The sequence below is a fragment of the Gadus chalcogrammus genome, chromosome 23, assembly GCF_026213295.1.
Source record: "Gadus chalcogrammus isolate NIFS_2021 chromosome 23, NIFS_Gcha_1.0, whole genome shotgun sequence".
Taxonomy (NCBI): Eukaryota; Metazoa; Chordata; class Actinopteri; order Gadiformes; family Gadidae; genus Gadus; species Gadus chalcogrammus.
Genome location: NC_079434.1, coordinates 5,910,444 through 5,932,970, shown reverse-complemented (window position 1 = coordinate 5,932,970; position 22,527 = coordinate 5,910,444). Strand labels below are relative to the sequence as shown.

At 49.1% G+C, this 22,527-nt stretch overlaps 3 protein-coding genes across 5 annotated transcripts; all 3 read right to left on the bottom strand.

Annotated features, from left to right (window-relative positions):
* Positions 1-7,648: 7,648 nt before the first annotated feature.
* LOC130377512 (ubiquitin carboxyl-terminal hydrolase 37-like) lies at positions 7,649-11,978 on the bottom strand. 2 transcript variants are annotated; one of them, XM_056584667.1, is made up of 9 exons: positions 11,824-11,978; positions 11,657-11,733; positions 11,182-11,279; positions 9,397-9,496; positions 9,190-9,266; positions 8,952-9,061; positions 8,402-8,456; positions 8,046-8,200; positions 7,649-7,665 (listed from the first exon to the last, which is right to left on the bottom strand). In XM_056584667.1, exons 1-8 carry the CDS (start codon positions 11,903-11,905, stop codon positions 8,185-8,187), a joined length of 615 nt encoding a protein of 204 aa, XP_056440642.1. In that variant the 5' UTR covers positions 11,906-11,978; the 3' UTR covers positions 7,649-7,665; positions 8,046-8,184. The 2 variants fall into 2 exon arrangements, with proteins under 2 accessions (XP_056440642.1, XP_056440643.1); XM_056584668.1 differs by lacking the exons at positions 11,657-11,733; positions 11,824-11,978 and having other exon boundaries at positions 10,993-11,266.
* A 48-nt stretch (positions 11,979-12,026) lies between these two features.
* Positions 12,027-17,928, bottom strand: LOC130377626 (ubiquitin carboxyl-terminal hydrolase 37-like). Its single transcript, XM_056584782.1, has 14 exons — positions 17,921-17,928; positions 17,493-17,721; positions 17,326-17,402; positions 16,829-16,957; positions 16,245-16,406; positions 15,715-15,846; positions 15,217-15,340; positions 14,936-15,090; positions 13,757-13,856; positions 13,550-13,626; positions 13,313-13,422; positions 12,763-12,817; positions 12,430-12,584; positions 12,027-12,049 (listed from the first exon to the last, which is right to left on the bottom strand). Exons 1-13 carry the CDS (start codon positions 17,926-17,928, stop codon positions 12,569-12,571), a joined length of 1,374 nt encoding a protein of 457 aa, XP_056440757.1. The 3' UTR covers positions 12,027-12,049; positions 12,430-12,568.
* On the bottom strand, positions 17,705-22,171 carry LOC130377513 (ubiquitin carboxyl-terminal hydrolase 37-like). Of its 2 annotated transcripts, XM_056584670.1 has the most exons (9): positions 22,017-22,171; positions 21,850-21,926; positions 21,354-21,451; positions 19,449-19,548; positions 19,242-19,318; positions 19,004-19,113; positions 18,458-18,512; positions 18,102-18,256; positions 17,705-17,721 (listed from the first exon to the last, which is right to left on the bottom strand). In XM_056584670.1, exons 1-8 carry the CDS (start codon positions 22,096-22,098, stop codon positions 18,241-18,243), a joined length of 615 nt encoding a protein of 204 aa, XP_056440645.1. In that variant the 5' UTR covers positions 22,099-22,171; the 3' UTR covers positions 17,705-17,721; positions 18,102-18,240. The 2 variants fall into 2 exon arrangements, with proteins under 2 accessions (XP_056440645.1, XP_056440646.1); XM_056584671.1 differs by lacking the exons at positions 21,850-21,926; positions 22,017-22,171 and having other exon boundaries at positions 21,165-21,438.
* Between the last annotated feature and the right edge of the window lie 356 nt (positions 22,172-22,527).

Below are 22,527 nucleotides of genomic sequence, written 5' to 3'. Positions count from 1 at the left end.
TTACTGGTTTGTAGGAGGTCTCTCTCTTGAGTCAGGTTATTGTTTATGGTCTGCAACTGGTACATTGCCTCAGTCAGGTTTTTGTTACTGGTTTGTAGGAGGTCTCTCTCTTGAGTCAGGTTATTGTTAATGGTCTGCAACTGGTACATTTCCTCAGACAGGTTATTGTTACTGGTCTGTAGGAGGTCTCTCTCTTGAGTCAGGTTATTGTTAATGGTCTGTAACTGGTTCATTTCCTTATTCAGGTATTTGTTACTGGTTCCGAGGAGGTCTCTCTCTTGAGTCAGGTTATTGTTACTGGTCTTTAACTGGAACCCTTCCTTAGTAAGGCATTTGTTAATTGTCAGTAGATGGTCTCTTTCTTGAGTTAGGTTGTTGGTGCTTGTCTGTAACTGGTCTCTTTCTTGAATCAGTTGCATGATACTTGTCTTTAACTTGTCTCTCTCCTCAGTCAGGTTCATGTATCTCGTTTGAAGCTGGCCTTGCTCTTGGATCAGGTTGGTGCAAGTAATCCTTAGCTGGTCTCTCTCCTTAGTCACATTTTTATTCCTTGTCTGTTCACGTCTCAAATCAGTCAGGTTGCATCTGGTCCCTAGCTGGACTTGCTCTCCAATCAGGTTACAGCTAGGGGTAGGTTGTTCCACTGCCGCATGGTTATCTGCCACAGAGGACATTAGTCATATATGCAAACCATATCATCCAGTCTTTTTCTTTGCTTCATAAAGGCGACATCATAGCCTCGTAGTAAAGATAACTTTCTACTCACGTTGGCCGGCTACGATGATGATCCCAGTCAGAAGTACAACACATAACACGCCAAGACAGACTGCAGCCGCTCTGAAGGGTCTCTCTTTTAACCACAGGACTACAAAATAAAGAAAGGAACGTTTAGTCTTCAACTTATGGGTCAAATCGACATACAGAAGATATCACAGTAGTTATGCATTTATTCGTCATAATATTAAATTGAAGCAAGCTCTTTTTTTACCAGACCGGTGACTTTCTTTGTCTGGATTATATGTCTTTAAGCTGTCATCAAGTTCAAAGCCCATCATTGTAAAGCTCTGTGAAAAGAGATCTTCTGTGAAATGATTTGCAAATTGCCTTAATATATAAGCCAAAATCAAGAGTAGCACAGTCAATACAATATCATTTAATATACTGTTGTTACATTTATTTAACAGTGTTAAAATTGACTGTGTTATCACACATCGCTATCACACATATACATTGATAAACTTATGTCATATAGCATTTGAAAATGCTTTCACACCTCACAAAGTATTTAATCAATAACCACTTCTAAAAGTGGTTCGGAGGTATGCCCCCTCCTCTCTTCTTTAGCCTACTTCAAATTTGTTTAAGTTTTGGTTTTGAATAGTTTTACTGGCCAAAGTTGATTTGTTCTGCCATTGCGACAACTACAGGATGGCTGCATATGTTTTGGAATTGCCCAAATAATGACCACATTCAATAATTCAACCTGCTTTTGAAAAGGGGTTTCAGAAATGTAATACAAAAAAGGATTAACTTACCTGTATTAATTCCAGAAGAGGTCAATATACGGAAGAGCAGTGATCCACTAAGACCTGCATAGAAGTGAGCACAGAAGAAATGATAGCAATAAATGATGAGCAATTACAAATCCTTCTAGAAAGGGAAGTGATAGGAGACTTGGATAATGTTAAGGATTTCCTCATTCCTCATCGGGGATGACGAATAAATAAATAATAGAGCCCAACCGATATATCTGTTGGCCTATTCATAGAATCACAGATCTATCCCTATTGGTGTATATGTTTGCCGATATGCGCCGATGTGAAAGAAATAGTGTTATTCCCATATTGTGATCACTAGTTTGTCCAGCAGAGTTTTCTCCCGATTCCATGGTTTACATCCTCTGAGCCCGCTATGCAGCACACGCAACATGTACTTATTCAGAGTCAAGGGACTTCACGACTCTCAGCCAAGCGTTGTCGGAAGGACTCAGAGTCAAGTGGGGTCTTAGAAGACTCATTGCTAATTACGTAAAATACTCTTTAGTTTACGTAAATAGACGCGACGAGTTTGTTGCCGGTTTTTTTGAGTTTCACAATACCGGCTTCGGCTGTGGTCATTTTACTTGCGTGGGTTTAAAACATTTTTGCTGTCTGAGAAATGTGGAAAAAATAAAGACTTTTTGAAAGCCGTATTCAACACCTGGGAATGCTCCGTTTGAGATATGTAGAATATACTGCAAAAAGTTTAGGTGTAGTTAACCTAGACACACAGCATGCTTGTATAACTAACATTAATGTTGTTGGATCAACCGTCTTGTGATACAAGTAATGTCAAATAAACATTTTACTTTGAACCTTGTACAGGTCTATTTGGATAGAATACCGTACACATACATTAAATGTAATTAGTTTCAAGCAGTAAAAGTCCTTCCAATTCAGACTCAATTGTGATTTTTCTTTTCCCTGGGAGAAAGAAAGTTTTGTTTAGGAGTAAGCTGTCAATTAGCCCACTGCGTCTGCTCCATCTCCTGACTGAAGACCCTCACGGTCAGGAGACTCTGCAGGGTGGAGTTTAAATAGCAGCTCTGTGCCAGGTTGGGGAGCCTGAGAACACACACACACAACAACAGGTAGCAAGGCTTCACCTCACTACAGCACTAGCCACCAGGAGCCAGGAATTGGCCCAAGTTTCTTTTTAGAGAATGGTCACACTGTGGAGATCTACCTTGAGACCAGAGGTCACCAGAGGTCACCAGAGGTCACCAGAGGCCCTCTCCACCCACCCCAGGGCAGCAGCTCTGTCCTCCTGGAGCTGCCATGCCTCGGTGGGGCGCGTGGCTGGGCCGACCGGGCCAACCTCGGAGGGGGTGGTCGTCGATCTAGTGATTGTACTGGTAGAGACAAAACACAGGGGTGTTGTGTCACAGACACACACTGACACAAACATGCATGGGAAGTTATATCCAAAGTGGGGATGGGCCTTGTTTGTGCAAATAATCCGCTTTTTAATGTATCACCTGAGCTGTTGACCAAACCAATGGTACTTTCCTCGGGCCAGCTTCTGCTCCTGTTTTCGCTGTTGCCGGTAATGCGGTACCTAACATTAATAGTGAGGAAAAGAGATTTCAGTTATGCATGACATAGGAAATACATCATCATATATATGAATTTGATATAGCCTATAGTCAGGAGGACCGCTACGGACTATCATATTAAAAGTGACAGATCAGTTCAGTGATGGGGGGGATGAGCGACAGCATGGTGGGTCCATGACCTAGGGTGGGGTCACTGACCGTGAGGTATCTGTCCAGGGCCTGGCTCACCGAGCCTCCAGGCTCCAGGTCCAGGGACAGGTTGGTGAAGACCTCCATGGTGGGGGGGACTGGCCCTCACATCTAACACAGGAGAACATACGGGAGACACTGATGAAGACTGCTGGTCAAGAGCAGGATACACTGCTGCTGGGGCCGACGTCCTCCCTACATCAAGGCCTCCATATCGTTAACCACTAAGGGGAGGACCAAGACCTACAGGGAGGACAAGACCTACAGGGAGGACAAGACCTACAGGGAGGACCAGACCTACAGGGAGGACCAAGACCTACAGGGAAGACAAGACCTACAGGGAGGACAAGACCTACAGGGAGGACCTACAGGGAGGACCTACAGGGAGGACCAAGACCTACAGGGAGGACAAGACCTACAGGGAGGACCTACAGGGAGGACCAAGATCTACAGGGAGGACAAGACCTACAGGGAGGACCAAGACCTACAGGGAGGACCAAGACCTACAGGGAGGACAAGACCTACAGGGAGGACCAAGACCTACAGGGAGGACAAGACCTACAGGGAGGACAAGACCTACAGGGAGGACCAAGACCTACAGGGAGGACCAAGACCAACAGGGAGGACCAAGACCTACAGGGAGGACAAGACCTACAGGGAGGACCAAGACCTACAGGGAGGACAAGACCTACAGGGAGGACCAAGACCTACAGGGAGGACAAGACCTACAGGGAGGACCAAGACCTACAGGGAGGACAAGACCTACAGGGAGGACAAGACCTACAGGGAGGACAAGACCTACAGGGAGGACCAAGACCTCCAGGGAGGACCAAGACCTACAGGGAGGACAAGACCTACAGGGAGGACCAAGACCTCCAGGGAGGACCAAGACCTACAGGGAGGACAAAACCTACAGGGAGGACCAAGACCTACAGGGAGGACTATAGAAACCAATTACGTAATAACGGTCAATAACATAATAATTTAAATGTAATAAAGCCAATAATGTAATAACTTGCTAATAATGTCATAAAGGTGTTGAGCCAATCACGTGATAACTTTTTGCCAATAGTGTAATAATTTATTACGTTATTGGCTGGTTATTTGGTTGTTGGCCTTATATAAAAAAAATCCTTTGAAAATTTAATACCTGAGCCAATAATGTAATAACTGAGTACATAGGGCTAGTGGTAATGGTGTGTTTACATGACTATGCCATCCACTATGCCTACACAAACTACTACACAAAACTACACAAAAACGGACAGTTTGGTGAAATTGTCTTTATGGAATTTACTGATCTATTTTTTATGAAGAACCGCATGGCTGTGCATGTGTGGATGAACTTGTGCATTAAATTAGTTTAGTAGCAGCATCTAGACTAGAGCATATGCATCAGACAAACATTCAGGTTATGATCATTGGTGAATGAAGCAGTATGAATATGATATATGATAATATTGAATGGGGGGCTGCAGCCATATTTATATATTATTACATTATCGGCTCAGTTATTACATTTTCAGCCAAATCTGCAAGCGATCTAATGTCGCTCTGCAGATCAGGCTGGCCCAAAGCTGTTTTGGCTGATTCAAGAATCCCAGAGTAAAAGTAAAGCCTTGTTTATGATACTTCATAAAGTGCTCTCTCTGCAGCCACGGAGAGCCCTCTCCATTGTCTTACCCCTTGCAGGTCCTGGTTCTCAACATGTTGAAGAGCAGGTGAGCCTCCACGGGGCAGGAGTAGGTCCTTCCCACCATGCCCAGAGCGGCTGGCTTTAGCAGGAGGGACAGACCCCTCAACTGGTCCAGCACAGCGGTCAGGAACTCATGGGCGTCCTACACACACAAAAACACAAACACGCAGGCATACACATACACACACACATGTTGAACCAAACCACACAAATAATAAAGAAGTTGTTTGGTATATATGGAGAGGGTGGGGGGACTCACTTTTTGTCCACCGTCCTGGAACTCTGGGGACTGCAGCGAAACCCTCTTCTTAAACGAACTCAGCACTGCCATCTTGTGGCCGTTGTTGTCGGAGCAACGTGATGTCCCGATGGCCACAAACTCCCTGGGGGGAAGAAAGTACGTAAGTAAGTGTGTGTGTGTGTGTGTGTGTATGTGGGCTAATGTGTGTGTGTGTATGTGGGCTAATGTGTGTGTGTGTGTGTGTGTGTGTGTGTGCTAATGTGTGTGTACAGTGTGTGTGTGTGCTAATGTGTGTGTACAGTGTGTGTGTGTGCTAATGTGTGTGTACAGTGTGTGTGTGTGTGTGTGTGTGTGTGTGTGTGTGTGTGTGTGTGTGTGTGTGTGTGTGTGGCGTGTGTGTGTGTGTGTGTGTGTGTGTGTGTGTATGTGACGTGTGTGTGTGTGGCGTGTGCGTGTGGCGTGTGTGTGTGCGTGCGTGTGCGTGTGTGTGTGCGCGCGCGTGTGTTTGTGTGTTTGCCAGTGTGTGTACCTGAGCAGCTGTGCAGAGGGGGCTAAGCTCCAAGCCCACTGCGTCTGCTCCATCTCCTGACTGAAGACCCTCAGGGTCAGGAGACTCTGCAGGGTGGAGTTTAAATAGCAGCTCTGTGCCAGGTTGGGGAGCCTGAGAACACACACACACACAACAACAGGTAGCAAGGCTTCACCTCACTACAGCACTAGCCACCAGGAGCCAGGAAGGAAGTACTTTGTCTATCGATGCATTGGTATTCATATCAAGGTATTATTATTATTTATTTATTTTAAATAAGACCACATCTGAACGATTACTGCACAATTATCATGATTATGGTTTGTATTTTATAGGTTAACTCTAACATGCATTCATATGGATAATATATCAATATGGAGCCACAACCACCATCTAGTGGATATCAGCGGTAGTGCAGTTGTACCTGCTGCCGGTCTGTTTACTGAATGACCTCCCTGGTGTGGATGCTACTGGTGTGTCTACTGAGGGTTGGTGTGTATGAGCCCGTCATCCAGCACTCACCCCAGGAAGCCCAGCTGCTGCTCTGTGAGGCGAGGGGGGGCGGTCTGCCTGGTGAGGAGGCCACCAGACTGGGATAACGGCCCCCGGACGAGGGCCCCGTCTACGGAGGGTCCGGCCTGCACCCCGTCACACTGACTGTCCAACCAAGGGGTCCGGGCCTCCCTATGGGTCAAACATAGATACATATAGTTACTGTTTAGTCACTTTATTAGGGGCGCTTTAATCCAATGCAGTTTACGGGGAGGTTTCCTGGATACATTAATAAGCAAGTACGGTTTAGGGCAGCTTGCCCAAGGATGCTTAAAGGTACTGTGGACATTGGGGTTCAAACCCTGCCTGCTGGGAGTCCAACATCCTCACCACTAGAACACTGTACCGCCCTCCCAATGTGGTACCTTATAGCAGATCAAGAGGCTTTTCAAAGTTCATTACATTCAGATGTCATTTAACAACACTAGTTTCATTTTGGAAAACGGTATCCATGTGGAGATCTACGATTAGACCGGAGGTCACCAGAGGTCACCAGGGGTCACCAGAGGTCACCAGGGGTCACCTGGGGTCCTCTCCTCCTGTACCTACCTCAGGGCAGCAGCTCTATCCTCCTGGAGCTGCCCTGCCTCGGTGGGGCGCGCCGGCCTGGAGCCCTGGCCCGTGGCTGGGCCGACCTGGGCCACCTCGGAGGGGGGGGCCGTCGGTCTAGTGACTTCACTAGTAGGGTCACACACACACACACACACACACACACACTCAAAATAATCTTCAATCACATTACTGTGCTAAGAACAGAAAATAATAATCATACTAATGACAATAGAAGTAAATGATAAAGGTCATAAAATATCAAAGTAATATTACTGTACATGAAATGTGCATAAAATTAACAATATAAACATGATGAATACATGAATCAATAGGTGAGTGTCCAGGTGAACATGCATGGTAGGTCTAGCAGCAGCGGGGCCTTGTGTGTGTGAATGATCAGTTATTTAAAGTCTCACCTGAGCTGCTGACCACACCAATGGTTCTTTCCTCCGGCCAACTTCTGCCCCAGTTTTCCCCGTTGCAATGAAGCAAACTATTTAAAGTAGGCTAGAGTCAGGAGGAGCGCTACGGACTAACGTATTCAAACAGACATATAAGTTCAGTGAGGCTGAGTGAGACCCACCTCGGCGAGGGGAATCTGCTGCAGCAGGAGCTGAGGGCTGGGGCTGCCTGGGTGGAGGAGACCACTGAGTCTGGGCCTCCATCGCTCCTGGGTGGGCTCAGCGTGGTCTCGGGGGGCTCTGGGACTCTGGGACTCTGGGATGTTGGTCTGCTCCTCAACATCCCTGACACCCACCCAAGACCAGAGGGCCCTTCCCCCACCCCCACCCAGACCCCAGACTGTTCTACACCTGGACACACAAAGGAAACACCACGTATTGTAGAACACTGCAGACTCATTCACCCCATCATTATCTACAGTGGAGCTAATCTGGGACCCAGCAGTCTTCAACGTTACAGTAGAACTCCCGAGGGGGAGACGGCTCAGAGCTTGGGCCGGACACCAGAGGCTGAAGGGGCCGAGTCACGCCTTGGGTCCTGTTTCGTTACAGAGACATTCTACCAAAGAGAAACTCAGATGTGCTGGTCAATGACGCTTTCAGAAAGGGATTTTAATTAACTGAGTGAATATAATGGCCAGCCTACCAGGCTTTGATTTGAAACCTGGCCTGCTGGAGTCCAGATTATCTGTCTGATTGCCTTTTGAATGTGATTTAATTCTTCCTCCTACCTGTCGCTGGTAGAACAGCAGGTAGGCTGTGCGTTGCCGCCGGCGACAGACGGCCCTGCCGGTGGTCCGTGACACCTTCAGGTCATTGTAGCGCAGCCATTGGTCAGCCAGGTTGTTGCCCTCTTCCGGATAGGCCCCCTCACTGATGTAATGTCCTGGGGGCGGGTTCAAAGATACATTTCTGACATGCCCAATCATATCATCATCAATATTCAATCATCAATAATCAAACATCAATCATACAATCATCAATAACTCAATCATTCAATAACCAATCTACCCAGGACAATGTAACTGCAAGCGACATACACAAAACTCCTAAAGTGTATGTGTGTGTTTGTGTGTGTTTGTGTCACCTGATGTAGCCCGGGCACCGATGTGGCTCAGTACACTCACCAGTGTGTACTTCTCCTGGGAAGGAAACGCGTATCATACTGAACAGTGAGCACGGCGTCGGCAGGACAGCAGCAGGTTCACACACAGAGAACATCTCCTGCACTTCTTCTCCCTTCATCTTACTAACAGTTCAGGTTGAAGTTAAGCTTAAGGCAAGGCAGCTATATTACTGTATATTAGTAAGTATTCTATAATTTATCTCACCTCATGTTATTAATAATACTAATTTGTTTAATTGATTAGCTTATTATCTCTCAAATATTCTTTCTCTCTCTTCTTCTCACCATGATGTTGCTGACCTCACTCCCTGCCTCTGTAGTATGAAATAGATAATTTGAAGGGTTAGTAAAGGCTACACCTATTCATCCTTTCAGTTATTCAATCAACATATACTCTTTGTCTATGTCTGGCCTTGCTTATTCTCTTCATGTGTACATAATACTGACACAAGAGATATAAGTGGATAAGATATTGGATCTTCTGAACAGGACAGGGACAAAGCTTCAGCACCTGTCCCAATGCTGAGTCCCAGGTTTCTGGACAGGAGGACTTCATCCTCCACCTTCTCTATCCTCCCAGTGAGGGTGAAGCGGAAGCGTTTCAGGTGGAGGACCAGAACGCTGCAGGAGACGAGGCAAGAGCAGGTAGAGCAACAGGAATTATAACTGTGCCCCCTTCCTGTTACAACAAACACTGGAAATAAAAGCTACTGTAGATCATTATCTCTCTAGCTTGTAGAATCACTCACTTAGGTAGGGTCAGGAAGCAGGTCTGGGTGCCAGATGTATTTCCTCCGCACTGGCAGGCGTACTTCAGAGAGCTCTCCTACAAACCAACACAACAACACACGCCTGGGTTTGACCCTCACACAGAGCAACCATCCGCCCGCAGCAGCACCGAGGGGGGGGATGAGCGACAGCATGGTGGGTCCATGACCTAGGGTGGGGTCACTGACCGTGAGGTATCTGTCCAGGGCCTGGCTCACCGAGCCTCCAGGCTCCAGGTCCAGGGACAGGTTGGTGAAGACCTCCATGGACGAGGACTGGCCCTCACATCTAACACAGGAGGACATACGGGAGACACTGATGAAGACTGCTGGCCAAGAGCAGGATACACTGCTGCTGGGGCCGACGTCCTCCCTACATCAAGGCCTCCATATCGTTAACCACTAAGGTGAGGACCAAGACCTACAGGGAGGACAAGACCTACAGGGAGGACCAAGACCTACAGGGAGGACCAAGACCTACAGGGAGGACAAGACCTACAGGGAGGACAAGACCTACAGGGAGGACCTACAGGGAGGACCAAGACCTAGAGGGAGGACAAGACCTACAGGGAGGACAAGACCTACAGGGAGGACAAGACCTACAGGGAGGACCAAGACCTACAGGGAGGACAAGACCTACAGGGAGGACAAGACCTACAGGGAGGACCAAGACCTACAGGGAGGACCAAGACCTACAGAGAGGACAAGACCTACAGGGAGTACCAAGACCTACAGGGAGGACAAGACCTACAGGGAGGACCAAGACCTACAGGGAGGACCAAGACCTACAGGGAGGACAAGACCTACAGGGAGGACAAGACCTACCTACAGGGAGGACAAGACCTACCTACAGGGAGGACCTACAGGGAGGACAAGACCTACAGGGAGGACAAGACCTACCTACAGGGAGGACCTACAGGGAGGACAAGACCTACAGGGAGGACCAAGACCTACAGGGAGGACCAAGACCTACAGGGAGGACCAAGAACTACAGGGAGCACCAAGACCTACAGGGAGGACCTACAGGGAGGACCAAGACCTACAGGGAGGACCAAGACCTACAGGGAGGACCAAGACCTACAGGGAGGACCAAGACCTACAGGGAGGACAAGACCTACAGGGAGGACCAAGACCTCCAGGGAGGACAAGACCTACAGGGAGGACAAGACCTACAGGGAGGACCTACAGGGAGGACCAAGACCTACAGGGAGGACCAAGACCTCCAGGGAGGACAAGACCTACAGGGAGGACCAAGACCTCCAGGGAGGACAAGACCTACAGGGAGGACCAAGACCTACAGGGAGGACAAGACCTACAGGGAGGACAAGACCTACAGGGAGGACAAGACCTACAGGGAGGACAAGACCTACAGGGAGGACCAAGACCTACAGGGAGGGCATAGCCTACAGGGAGGACCAAGACCTACAGGGAGGACAAGACCTACAGGGAGGACAAGACCTACAGGGAGGACCTACAGGGAGGACCAAGATCTACAGGGAGGACCAAGACCTACAGGGAGGACAAGATCTACAGGGAGGAAGTGTTCAATGTCAGCTCTTCTCTGGATCAGCCGCCCAGAGTGACTGCAGCATCCCACAGCGGTCAATATCTTTCTAAGGAAAACCATTGACGGCTTAATGTCGTTCAAGTAGTTTGTAGTTCCTCTGTGTTCACATCATCTTCTCTGAATTTTTCTATTGCTATTTTAAACTTGTAGAAGTATAGTCGTTGTCAAGAAAGGGCAGTGTGTGCGTCTGCCAGGGGGTTGAGGTGGAGTTGAGTTACCCCTTGCAGGTCCTGGTTTTCAACATGTTGAAGAGCAGGTGAGCCTCCACGGGGCAGGAGTAGGTCCTTCCCACCATGCCCAGAGCAGCTGGCTTTAGCAGGAGGGACAGACCCCTCAACTGGTCCAGCACAGCGGTCAGGAACTCATGGGCGTCCTACACACACAGACACACACACGCCTGCACCTACCTCAGGGCAGCAGCTCTACCCTCCTGGAGCTCCCCTGCCTCGGTGGGGCGCGTACCTGGGCCACCTCGGAGGGGGGGGCCGTCGGTCTGGTGATTGTACTGGTAGGGTCAAAACACACACACACACACACACACACACACACACACACACACACACACACACACACACACACACACACACACACACACACACACACACACACACACACACACACACACACACGTTCAAAATAATCTTCAATCACATTGCTGTGCTAAGAACAGAAAATAATCATACTACTGAAAATAGAAGTAAATGATAAAGGTCATAGAACATCAAAGTAATATTACTGTACATGAAATGTGCATAAAATGACCAGTATGAATAAACATGATGAATACATGAATCAATAGCTGAGTGTCCAGGTGAACATGCATGGTAGGTCTAGCAGCAGCGGGGCCTTGTGTGTGTGATGATCAGTTATTTAAAGTCTCACCTGAGCTGCTGACCACACCAATGGTTCTTTCCTCCGGCCAACTTCTGCCCCAGTTTTCCCCGTTGCAATGAAGCAAACTATTGAAAGTAGGCTAGAGTCAGGAGGAGCGCTACGGACTAACGTATTCAAACAGACATATAAGTTCAGTGAGGCTGAGTGAGACCCACCTCGGCGAGGGGAATCTGCTGCAGCAGGAGCTGAGGGCTGGGGCTGCCTGGGTGGAGGAGACCACAGAGTCTGGGACTCCATCGCTCCTGGGGGGGCTCATGGTGGTCTCGGGGGGCTCTGGGACTCTGGGATGGGATGTTGGTCTGCTCCTCAACATCCCTGACACCCACCCAAGACCAGAGGGCCCTTCCCCCACCCCCACCCAGACCCCAGACTGTTCTACACCTGGACACACAAAGGAAACACCACGTATTGTAGGATACTGCAGACTCATTCACCCCATCATTATCTACACTGGAGCTAATCTGGGACCCAGCAGTCTTCCACGTTACAGCAGAACTCCCGAGGGGGAGACGGCTCAGAGCTTGGGCCGGACACCAGAGGCTGAAGGGGCCGAGTCACGCCTTGGGTCCTGTTTCGTTACAGAGACATTCTACCAAAGAGAAACTCAGATGTGCTGGTCAATGACGCTTTCAGAAAGGGAGTTTAATTAACTGAGTGAATATAATGGCCAGCCTACCAGGCTTTGATTTGAAACCTGGCCTGCTGGAGTCCAGATTATCTGTCTGATTGCCTTTTGAATGTGATTTAATTCTTCCTCCTACCTGTCGCTGGTAGAACAGCAGGTAGGCTGTGCGTTGCCGCCGGCGACAGACGGCCCTGCCGGTGGTCCGTGACACCTTCAGGTCATTGTAGCGCAGCCATTGGTCAGCCAGGTTGTTGCCCTCTTCCGGATAGGCCCCCTCACTGATGTAATGTCCTGGGGGCGGGTTCAAAGATCAATTTCTGACATGCCCAATCATATCATCCTCATGATCGATCATCAATAATCAATAAGTCAATCGTTCAATAACCAATCTACCCAGGACAATGTAACTGCAAGCGACATACACAAAACCCCTAAAGTGTATGCGTGTGTTTGTGTGTGTTTGTGTCACCTGATGTAGCCCGGGCACCGATGTGGCTCAGTACACTCACCAGTGTGTACTTCTCCTGGGAAGGAAACGCGTATCATACTGAACAGTGAGCACGGCGTCGGCAGGACAGCAACAGGTTCACACACAGAGAACATCTCCTGCACTTCTTCTCCCTTCATCTTACTAACAGTTCAGGTTGAAGTTAAGCTTAAGGCAAGGCAGCTGTATTACTGTATATTAGTAAGTATTCTATAATTTATCTCACCTCATGTTATTAATAATACTAATTTGTTTAATTGATTAGCTTATTATCTCTCAAATATTCTTTCTCTCTCTTCTTCTCACCATGATGTTGCTGACCTCACTCCCTGCCTCTGTAGTATGAAATAGATCATTTGAAGGGTTAGTAAAGGCTACACCTATTCATCCTTTCAGTTATTCAATCAACATATACTCTTTGTCTATGTCTGGCCTTGCTTATTCTCTTCATGTGTACATAATACTGACACAAGAGATATAAGTGGATAAGATATTGGATCTTCTGAACGGGACAGGGACAAAGCTTCAGCACCTGTCCCAATGCTGAGTCCCAGGTTTCTGGACAGGAGGACTTCATCCTCCACCTTCTCTATCCTCCCAGTGAGGGTGAAGCGGAAGCGTTTCAGGTGGAGGACCAGAACGCTGCAGGAGACGAGGCAAGAGCCGGTAGAGCAACAGGAATTATAACTGTGCCCACTTCTGTTACAACAAACACTGGAAATAAAAGCTACTGTAGATCATTATCTCTCTAGCTTGTACAATCCCTCACTTAGGTAGGGTCAGGAAGCAGGTCTGGGTGCCAGATGTATTTCCTCCGCACTGGCAGGCGTACTTCAGAGAGCTCTCCTACAAACCAACACAACAACACACGCCTGGGTTTGACCCTCACACAGAGCAACCATCCGCCCGCAGCAGCACCGAGGGGGGGGATGAGCGACAGCATGGTGGGTCCATGACCTAGAGTGGGGTCACTGACCGTGAGGTATCTGTCCAGGGCCTGGCTCACCGAGCCTCCAGGCTCCAGGTCCAGGGACAGGTTGGTGAAGACCTCCATGGACGAGGACTGGCCCTCACATCTAACACAGGAGAACATACGGGAGACACTGATGAAGACTGCTGGCCAAGAGCAGGATACACTGCTGCTGGGGCCGACGTCCTCCCTACATCAAGGCCTCCATATCGTTAACCACTAAGGTGAGGACCAAGACCTACAGGGAGGACAAGACCTACAGGGAGGACCAAGACCTACAGGGAGGACAAAACCTACAGGGAGGACCAAGACCTACAGGGAGGACCAAGACCTACAGGGAGGACAAAACCTACAGGGAGGACCAAGACCTACAGGGAGGACCAAGACCTACAGGGAGGACCAAGACCTACAGGGAGGACAAAACCTACAGGGAGGACCAAGACCTACAGGGAGGACTATAGAAACCAATTACGTAATAACGGTCAATAACATAATAATTTAAATGTAATAAAGCCAATAATGTAATAACTTGCTAATAATGTAATAAAGGTGTTGAGCCAGTCACGTGATAACTTTTTGCCAATAGTGTAATAACTTATTACTTTATTGGCTGGTTATTTGGTTGTTGGCCTTATATAAAAAAGAAAATCTAATACCTGAGCCAATAATGTTATAACTGAGTACATAGGGCTAGTGGTAATGGTGTGTTTACATGACTATGCCATCCACTATGCCTACACAAACTACTACACAAAACTAGACAATAACGGACAGTTTGGTGAAATTTTCTTTATGGAATTTACTGATTTATTCTTTATGAAGAACCGCATGGCTGTGCATATGTGGATTAAATTAGTTTAGTAGCAGCATCTAGAGCATATGCATCAGACAAACATTCAGGTCATGATCATTGGTGAATGAAGCACCAATGATCATTGGTGCTTCATGATATATATATGATAATATTGAATGGGGGGCTGCCATATTTATATATTATTACATTATCGGCTCAGTTATTACATTTTCAGCCAAATCTGCAAGCGATCTAATGTCGCTCTGCAGATCAGGCTGGCCCAAAGCTGTTTTGGCTGATTCAAGAATCCCAGAGTAAAAGTAAAGCCTTGTTTATGATACTGCATAAAGTGCTCTCTCTGCAGCCACGGAGAGCCCTCTCCATTGTCTTACCCCTTGCAGGTCCTGGTTCTCAACATGTTGAAGAGCAGGTGAGCCTCCACGGGGCAGGAGTAGGTCCTTCCCAGCATGTCCAGAGCGGCTGGCTTTAGCAGGAGGGACAGACCCCTCAACTGGTCCAGCACAGCGGTCAGGAACTCATGGGCGTCCTACACACACAAAAACACAAACACGCAGGCATACACATACACAAATTACACACACACATGTTGAACCAAACCACACAAATAATAAAGAAGTTGTTTGGTATATATGGAGAGGGTGGGGGGACTCACTTTTTGTCCACCGTCCTGGAACTCTGGGGACTGCAGCGAAACCCTCTTCTTAAACGAACTCAGCACTGCCATCTTGTGGCCGTTGTTGTCGGAGCAACGTGATGTCCCGATGGCCACAAACTCCCTGGGGGGAAGAAAGTACGTAAGTAAGTGTGTGTGTGCGTGTGCCTATGTGCCTGTGTGTGTGTGTGTGTGTGTGTGTGTGTGTGTGTGTGTGTGTGTGTGTGTGTGTGTGTGTGTGTGTGTGTGTGTGTGTGTGTGTGTGTGTGTGTGTGTGTGTGTGTGTGGCGTGTGTGTGTGTGTGGCGTGTGTGTGTGTGTGTGGTGTGTGTGTGTGTGTGTGTGTGTGTGTGTGTGTGTGTGTGTGTGTGTGTGTGTGTGTGTGTGTGTGTGTGTGTGTGGCGTGTGTGTGTGGCGTGTGTGTGTGGCGTGTGTGTGTGCGTGCGTGTGCGTGTGCGTGTGTGCGCGCGTGTGTTTGTGTGTTTGCCAGTGTGTGTACCTGAGCAGCTGTGCAGAGGGGGCTAAGCTCCAAGCCCACTGCGTCTGCTCCATCTCCTGACTGAAGACCCTCACGGTCAGGAGACTCTGCAGGGTGGAGTTTAAATAGCAGCTCTGTGCCAGGTTGGGGAGCCTGAGAACACACACACACAACAACAGGTAGCAAGGCTTCACCTCACTACTGTACTAGCCACCAGGAGCCAGGAAGGAAGTACTTTGTCTATCGTTGCTTTGGTATTCATATTAAAGTATTAGTATTTTTGTAATAAGACCACATTTGAACATTCATTAGATGAAGATAAATCTTCACCTTATCTTTCAGTGTCATGTTTCTTCTTTTAAAGTGTAACTCTAACACGCATTCATATGGATAATTTATCAATATGGAGCCACAACCACCATCTAGTGGATATCAGCGGTAGTGCAGTTGTACCTGCTGCCGGTCTGTTTACTGAATGACCTCCCTGGTGCGGATGCTACTGGTGTGTCTACTGAGGGTTGGTGTGTATGAGCCCGTCATCCAGCACTCACCCCAGGAAGCCCAGCTGCTGCTCTGTGAGGCGAGGGGGGGCGGTCTGCCTGGTGAGGAGGCCACCAGACTGGGATGACGGCCCCCGGACGAGGGCCCCGTCTACGGAGGGTCTGGCCTGCACCCCGTCACACTGACTGTCCAACCAAGGGGTCCGGGCCTCCCTATGGGTCAAACATAGATACATATAGTTACTGTTTAGTCACTTTATTAGGGGCGCTTTAATCCAATGAGGTTTACGGGGAGGTTTCCTGGATACATTAATAAGCAAGTACGGTTTAGGGCAGCTTGCCCAAGGATGCTTAAAGGTACTGTGGACATTGGGATTCAAACCCTGCCTGCTGGGAGTCCAACATCCTCACCACTAGAACACTGTACCGCCCTCCCAATGTGGTACCTTATAGCAGATCAAGAGCCTAGGCTTTTCAAAGTTCATTACATTCAGATGTCATTTAACAACACTAGTTTCATTTTGGAGAACGGTATCCATGTGGAGATCTACGATTAGACCGGAGGTCACCAGAGGTCACCAGGGGTCACCAGAGGTCACCAGGGGTCACCTGGGGTCCTCTCCTCCTGTACCTACCTCAGGGCAGCAGCTCTATCCTCCTGGAGCTGCCCTGCCTCGGTGGGGCGCGCCGGCCTGGAGCCCTGGCCCGTGGCTGGGCCGACCTGGGCCACCTCGGAGGGGGGGGCCGTCGGTCTAGTGACTTCACTAGTAGGGTCACACACACACACACACACACACACACACACACACACACACACACACACACACACACACACACACACACACACACACACACACACACACACACACACACACACACGTTCAAAATAATCTTCAATCACATTACTGTGCTAAGAACAGAAAATAATAATCATACTAATGACAATAGAAATAAATGATAAAGGTCATAAAATATCAAAGTAATATTACTGTACATGAAATGTGCATAAAATGAACAATATAAACATGATGAATACATGAATCAATAGGTGAGTGTCCAGGTGAACATGCATGGTAGGTCTAGCAGCAGCGGGGCCTTGTGTGTGTGAATGATCAGTTATTTAAAGTCTCACCTGAGCTGCTGACCACACCAATGGTTCTTTCCTCCGGCCAACTTCTGCCCCAGTTTTCCCCGTTGCAATGAAGCAAACTATTTAAAGTAGGCTAGAGTCAGGAGGAGCGTTACGGACTAACGTATTCAAACAGACATATAAGTTCAGTGAGGCTGAGTGAGACCGACCTCGGCGAGGGGAATCTGCTGCAGCAGGAGCTGAGGGCTGGGGCTGCCTGGGTGGAGGAGACCACTGAGTCTGGGCCTCCATCGCTCCTGGGTGGGCTCAGCGTGGTCTCGGGGGGCTCTGGGACTCTGGGACTCTGGGATGTTGGTCTGCTCCTCAACATCCCTGACACCCACCCAAGACCAGAGGGCCCTTCCCCCACCCCCACCCAGACCCCAGACTGTTCTACACCTGGACACACAAAGGAAACACCACGTATTGTAGAACACTGCAGACTCATTCACCCCATCATTATCTACAGTGGAGCTAATCTGGGACCCAGCAGTCTTCCACGTTACAGCAGAACTCCCGAGGGGGAGAAGGCTCAGAGCTTGGGCCGGACACCAGAGGCTGAAGGGGCCGAGTCACGCCTTGGGTCCTGTTTCGTTACAGAGACATTCTACCAAAGAGAAACTCAGATGTGCTGGTCAATGACGCTTTCAGAAAGGGAGTTTAATTAACTGAGTGAATATAATGGCCAGCCTACCAGGCTTTGATTTGAAACCTGGCCTGCTGGAGTCCAGATTATCTGTCTGATTGCCTTTTGAATGTGATTTAATTCTTCCTCCTACCTGTCGCTGGTAGAACAGCAGGTAGGCTGTGCGTTGCCGCCGGCGACAGACGGCCCTGCCGGTGGTCCGTGACACCTTCAGGTCATTGTAGCGCAGCCATTGGTCAGCCAGGTTGTTGCCCTCTTCTGGATAGGCCCCCTCACTGATGTAATGTCCTGGGGGCGGGTTCAAAGATACATTTCTGACATGCCCAATCATATCATCATCAATATTCAATCATCAATAATCAAACATCAATCATACAATCATCAATAACTCAATCATTCAATAACCAATCTACCCAGGACAATGTAACTGCAAGCGACATACACAAAACTCCTAAAGTGTATGTGTGTGTTTGTGTGTGTTTGTGTCACCTGATGTAGCCCGGGCACCGATGTGGCTCAGTACACTCACCAGTGTGTACTTCTCCTGGGAAGGAAACGCGTATCATACTGAACAGTGAGCACGGCGTCGGCAGGACAGCAGCAGGTTCACACACAGAGAACATCTCCTGCACTTCTTCTCCCTTCATCTTACTAACAGTTACTAACTAAAGCTTAAGGCAAGGCAGCTATATTACTGTATATTAGTAAGTATTCTATAATTTATCTCACCTCATGTTATTAATAATACTAATTTGTTTAATTGATTAGCTTATTATCTCTCAAATATTCTTTCTCTCTCTTCTTCTCACCATGATGTTGCTGACCTCACTCCCTGCCTCTGTAGTATGAAATAGATCATTTGAAGGGTTAGTAAAGGCTACACCTATTCATCCTTTCAGTTATTCAATCAACATATACTCTTTGTCTATGTCTGGCCTTGCTTATTCTCTTCATGTGTACATAATACTGACACAAGAGATATAAGTGGATAAGATATTGGATCTTCTGAACAGGACAGGGACAAAGCTTCAGCACCTGTCCCAATGCTGAGTCCCAGGTTTCTGGACAGGAGGACTTCATCCTCCACCTTCTCTATCCTCCCAGTGAGGGTGAAGCGGAAGCGTTTCAGGTGGAGGACCAGAACGCTGCAGGAGACGAGGCAAGAGCAGGTAGAGCAACAGGAATTATAACTGTGCCCCCTTCCTGTTACAACAAACACTGGAAATAAAAGCTACTGTAGATCATTATCTCTCTAGCTTGTAGAATCACTCACTTAGGTAGGGTCAGGAAGCAGGTCTGGGTGCCAGATGTATTTCCTCCGCACTGGCAGGCGTACTTCAGAGAGCTCTCCTACAAACCAACACAACAACACACGCCTGGGTTTGACCCTCACACAGAGCAACCATCCGCCCGCAGCAGCACCGAGGGGGGGGATGAGCGACAGCATGGTGGGTCCATGACCTAGGGTGGGGTCACTGACCGTGAGGTATCTGTCCAGGGCCTGGCTCACCGAGCCTCCAGGCTCCAGGTCCAGGGACAGGTTGGTGAAGACCTCCATGGACGAGGACTGGCCCTCACATCTAACACAGGAGGACATACGGGAGACACTGATGAAGACTGCTGGCCAAGAGCAGGATACACTGCTGCTGGGGCCGACGTCCTCCCTACATCAAGGCCTCCATATCGTTAACCACTAAGGTGAGGACCAAGACCTACAGGGAGGACAAGACCTACAGGGAGGACCAAGACCTACAGGGAGGACAAGACCTACAGGGAGGACAAGACCTACAGGGAGGACCTACAGGGAGGACCAAGACCTAGAGGGAGGACAATACCTACAGGGAGGACAAGACCTACAGGGAGGACAAGACCTACAGGGAGGACCAAGACCTACAGGGAGGACCAAGACCTACAGGGAGGACAAGACCTACAGGGAGGACAAGACCTACAGGGAGGACCTACAGGGAGGACCAAGACCTAGAGGGAGGACAAGACCTACAGGGAGGACAAGACCTACAGGGAGGACAAGACCTACAGGGAGGACCAAGACCTACAGGGAGGACAAGACCTACAGGGAGGACCAAGACCTACAGGGAGGACAAGACCTACAGGGAGGACAAGACCTACAGGGAGGACCAAGACCTACAGGGAGGACCAAGACCTACAGAGTGGACAAGACCTACAGGGAGGACCAAGACCTACAGGGAGGACAAGACCTACAGGGAGGACAAGACCTACCTACAGGGAGGACCTACAGGGAGGACAAGACCTACAGGGAGGACAAGACCTACCTACAGGGAGGACCTACAGGGAGGACAAGACCTACAGGGAGGACCAAGACCTACAGGGAGGACCAAGACCTACAGGGAGGACCAAGAACTACAGGGAGGACCAAGACCTACAGGGAGGACCTACAGGGAGGACCAAGACCTACAGGGAGGACCAAGACCTACAGGGAGGACCAAGACCTACAGGGAGGACAAGACCTACAGGGAGGACCAAGACCTCCAGGGAGGACAAGACCTACAGGGAGGACAAGACCTACAGGGAGGACCTACAGGGAGGACCAAGACCTACAGGGAGGACCAAGACCTCCAGGGAGGACAAGACCTACAGGGAGGACCAAGACCTCCAGGGAGGACAAGACCTACAGGGAGGACCAAGACCTACAGGGAGGACAAGACCTACAGGGAGGACAAGACCTACAGGGAGGACAAGACCTACAGGGAGGACAGGACCTACAGGGAGGACCAAGACCTACAGGGAGGACCAAGACCTACAGGGAGGACAAGACCTACAGGGAGGACCAAGACCTACAGGGAGGACCAAGACCTACAGGGAGGACCAAGACCTACAGGGAGGACAAGACCTACAGGGAGGACCTACAGGGAGGACCAAGATCTACAGGGAGGACCAAGACCTACAGGGAGGACAAGATCTACAGGGAGGAAGTGTTCAATGTCAGCTCTTCTCTGGATCAGCCGCCCAGAGTGACTGCAGCATCCCACAGCGGTCAATATCTTTCTAAGGAAAACCATTGACGGCTTAATGTCGTTCAAGTAGTTTGTAGTTCCTCTGTGTTCACATCATCTTCTCTGAATTTTTCTATTGCTATTTTAAACTTGTAGAAGTATAGTCGTTGTCAAGAAAGGGCAGTGTGTGCGTCTGCCAGGGGGTTGAGGTGGAGTTGAGTTACCCCTTGCAGGTCCTGGTTTTCAACATGTTGAAGAGCAGGTGAGCCTCCACGGGGCAGGAGTAGGTCCTTCCCACCATGCCCAGAGCAGCTGGCTTTAGCAGGAGGGACAGACCCCTCAACTGGTCCAGCACAGCGGTCAGGAACTCATGGGCGTCCTACACACACAGACACACACACGCCTGCACCTACCTCAGGGCAGCAGCTCTACCCTCCTGGAGCTCCCCTGCCTCGGTGGGGCGCGTACCTGGGCCACCTCGGAGGGGGGGGCCGTCGGTCTGGTGATTGTACTGGTAGGGTCAAAACACACACACACACACACACACACACACACACACACACACACACACACACACACACCACACACACACACACACACACACACACACACACACACACACACACACACACACACACACACACACACACACACACGTTCAAAATAATCTTCAATCACATTGCTGTGCTAAGAACAGAAAATAATCATACTACTGACAATAGAAGTAAATGATAAAGGTCATAGAACATCAAAGTAATATTACTGTACATGAAATGTGCATAAAATGAACAGTATGAATAAACATGATGAATACATGAATCAATAGCTGAGTGTCCAGGTGAACATGCATGGTAGGTCTAGCAGCAGCGGGGCCTTGTGTGTGTGATGATCAGTTATTTAAAGTCTCACCTGAGCTGCTGACCACACCAATGGTTCTTTCCTCCGGCCAACTTCTGCCCCAGTTTTCCCCGTTGCAATGAAGCAAACTATTGAAAGTAGGCTAGAGTCAGGAGGAGCGCTACGGACTAACGTATTCAAACAGACATATAAGTTCAGTGAGGCTGAGTGAGACCCACCTCGGCGAGGGGAATCTGCTGCAGCAGGAGCTGAGGGCTGGGGCTGCCTGGGTGGAGGAGACCACAGAGTCTGGGACTCCATCGCTCCTGGGGGGGCTCATGGTGGTCTCGGGGGGCTCTGGGACTCTGGGATGGGATGTTGGTCTGCTCCTCAACATCCCTGACACCCACCCAAGACCAGAGGGCCCTTCCCCCACCCCCACCCAGACCCCAGACTGTTCTACACCTGGACACACAAAGGAAACACCATGTATTGTAGGATACTGCAGACTCATTCACCCCATCATTATCTACACTGGAGCTAATCTGGGACCCAGCAGTCTTCCACGTTACAGTAGAACTCCCGAGGGGGAGACGGCTCAGAGCTTGGGCCGGACACCAGAGGCTGAAGGGGCCGAGTCACGCCTTGGGTCCTGTTTCGTTACAGAGACATTCTACCAAAGAGAAACTCAGATGTGCTGGTCAATGACGCTTTCAGAAAGGGAGTTTAATTAACTGAGTGAATATAATG

Bases quoted from the DNA above. Each gene is read 5' to 3' on its own strand.
- LOC130377513 (XM_056584670.1), bottom strand. From the start codon at position 22,098: ATGGAGTCCCAGACTCTGTGGTCTCCTCCACCCAGGCAGCCCCAGCCC. The intron at 21,452-21,849 runs GTGAGACTTTAA...TGACCCTACCAG, and splicing joins TGGTGTGGTCAGCAGCTCAG to TACAATCACCAGACCGACGG. The intron at 19,549-21,353 runs GTAGGTGCAGGC...CTCCTGTGTTAG, and splicing joins GGTAGAGCTGCTGCCCTGAG to ATGTGAGGGCCAGTCCTCGT.
- LOC130377626 (XM_056584782.1), bottom strand. The intron at 16,407-16,828 runs GTAGGTACAGGA...TTTGACCCATAG, and splicing joins GATAGAGCTGCTGCCCTGAG to GGAGGCCCGGACCCCTTGGT. The intron at 15,091-15,216 runs GTGAGTCCCCCC...TTGTGTGTGTAG, and splicing joins TCCAGGACGGTGGACAAAAA to GACGCCCATGAGTTCCTGAC.
- LOC130377512 (XM_056584667.1), bottom strand. From the start codon at position 11,905: ATGGAGTCCCAGACTCTGTGGTCTCCTCCACCCAGGCAGCCCCAGCCC. The intron at 11,280-11,656 runs GTGAGACTTTAA...TGACCCTACCAG, and splicing joins TGGTGTGGTCAGCAGCTCAG to TACAATCACCAGACCGACGG. The intron at 8,457-8,951 runs GTGCTGAAGCTT...TTTCCTTCCCAG, and splicing joins GGGACTCAGCATTGGGACAG to GAGAAGTACACACTGGTGAG.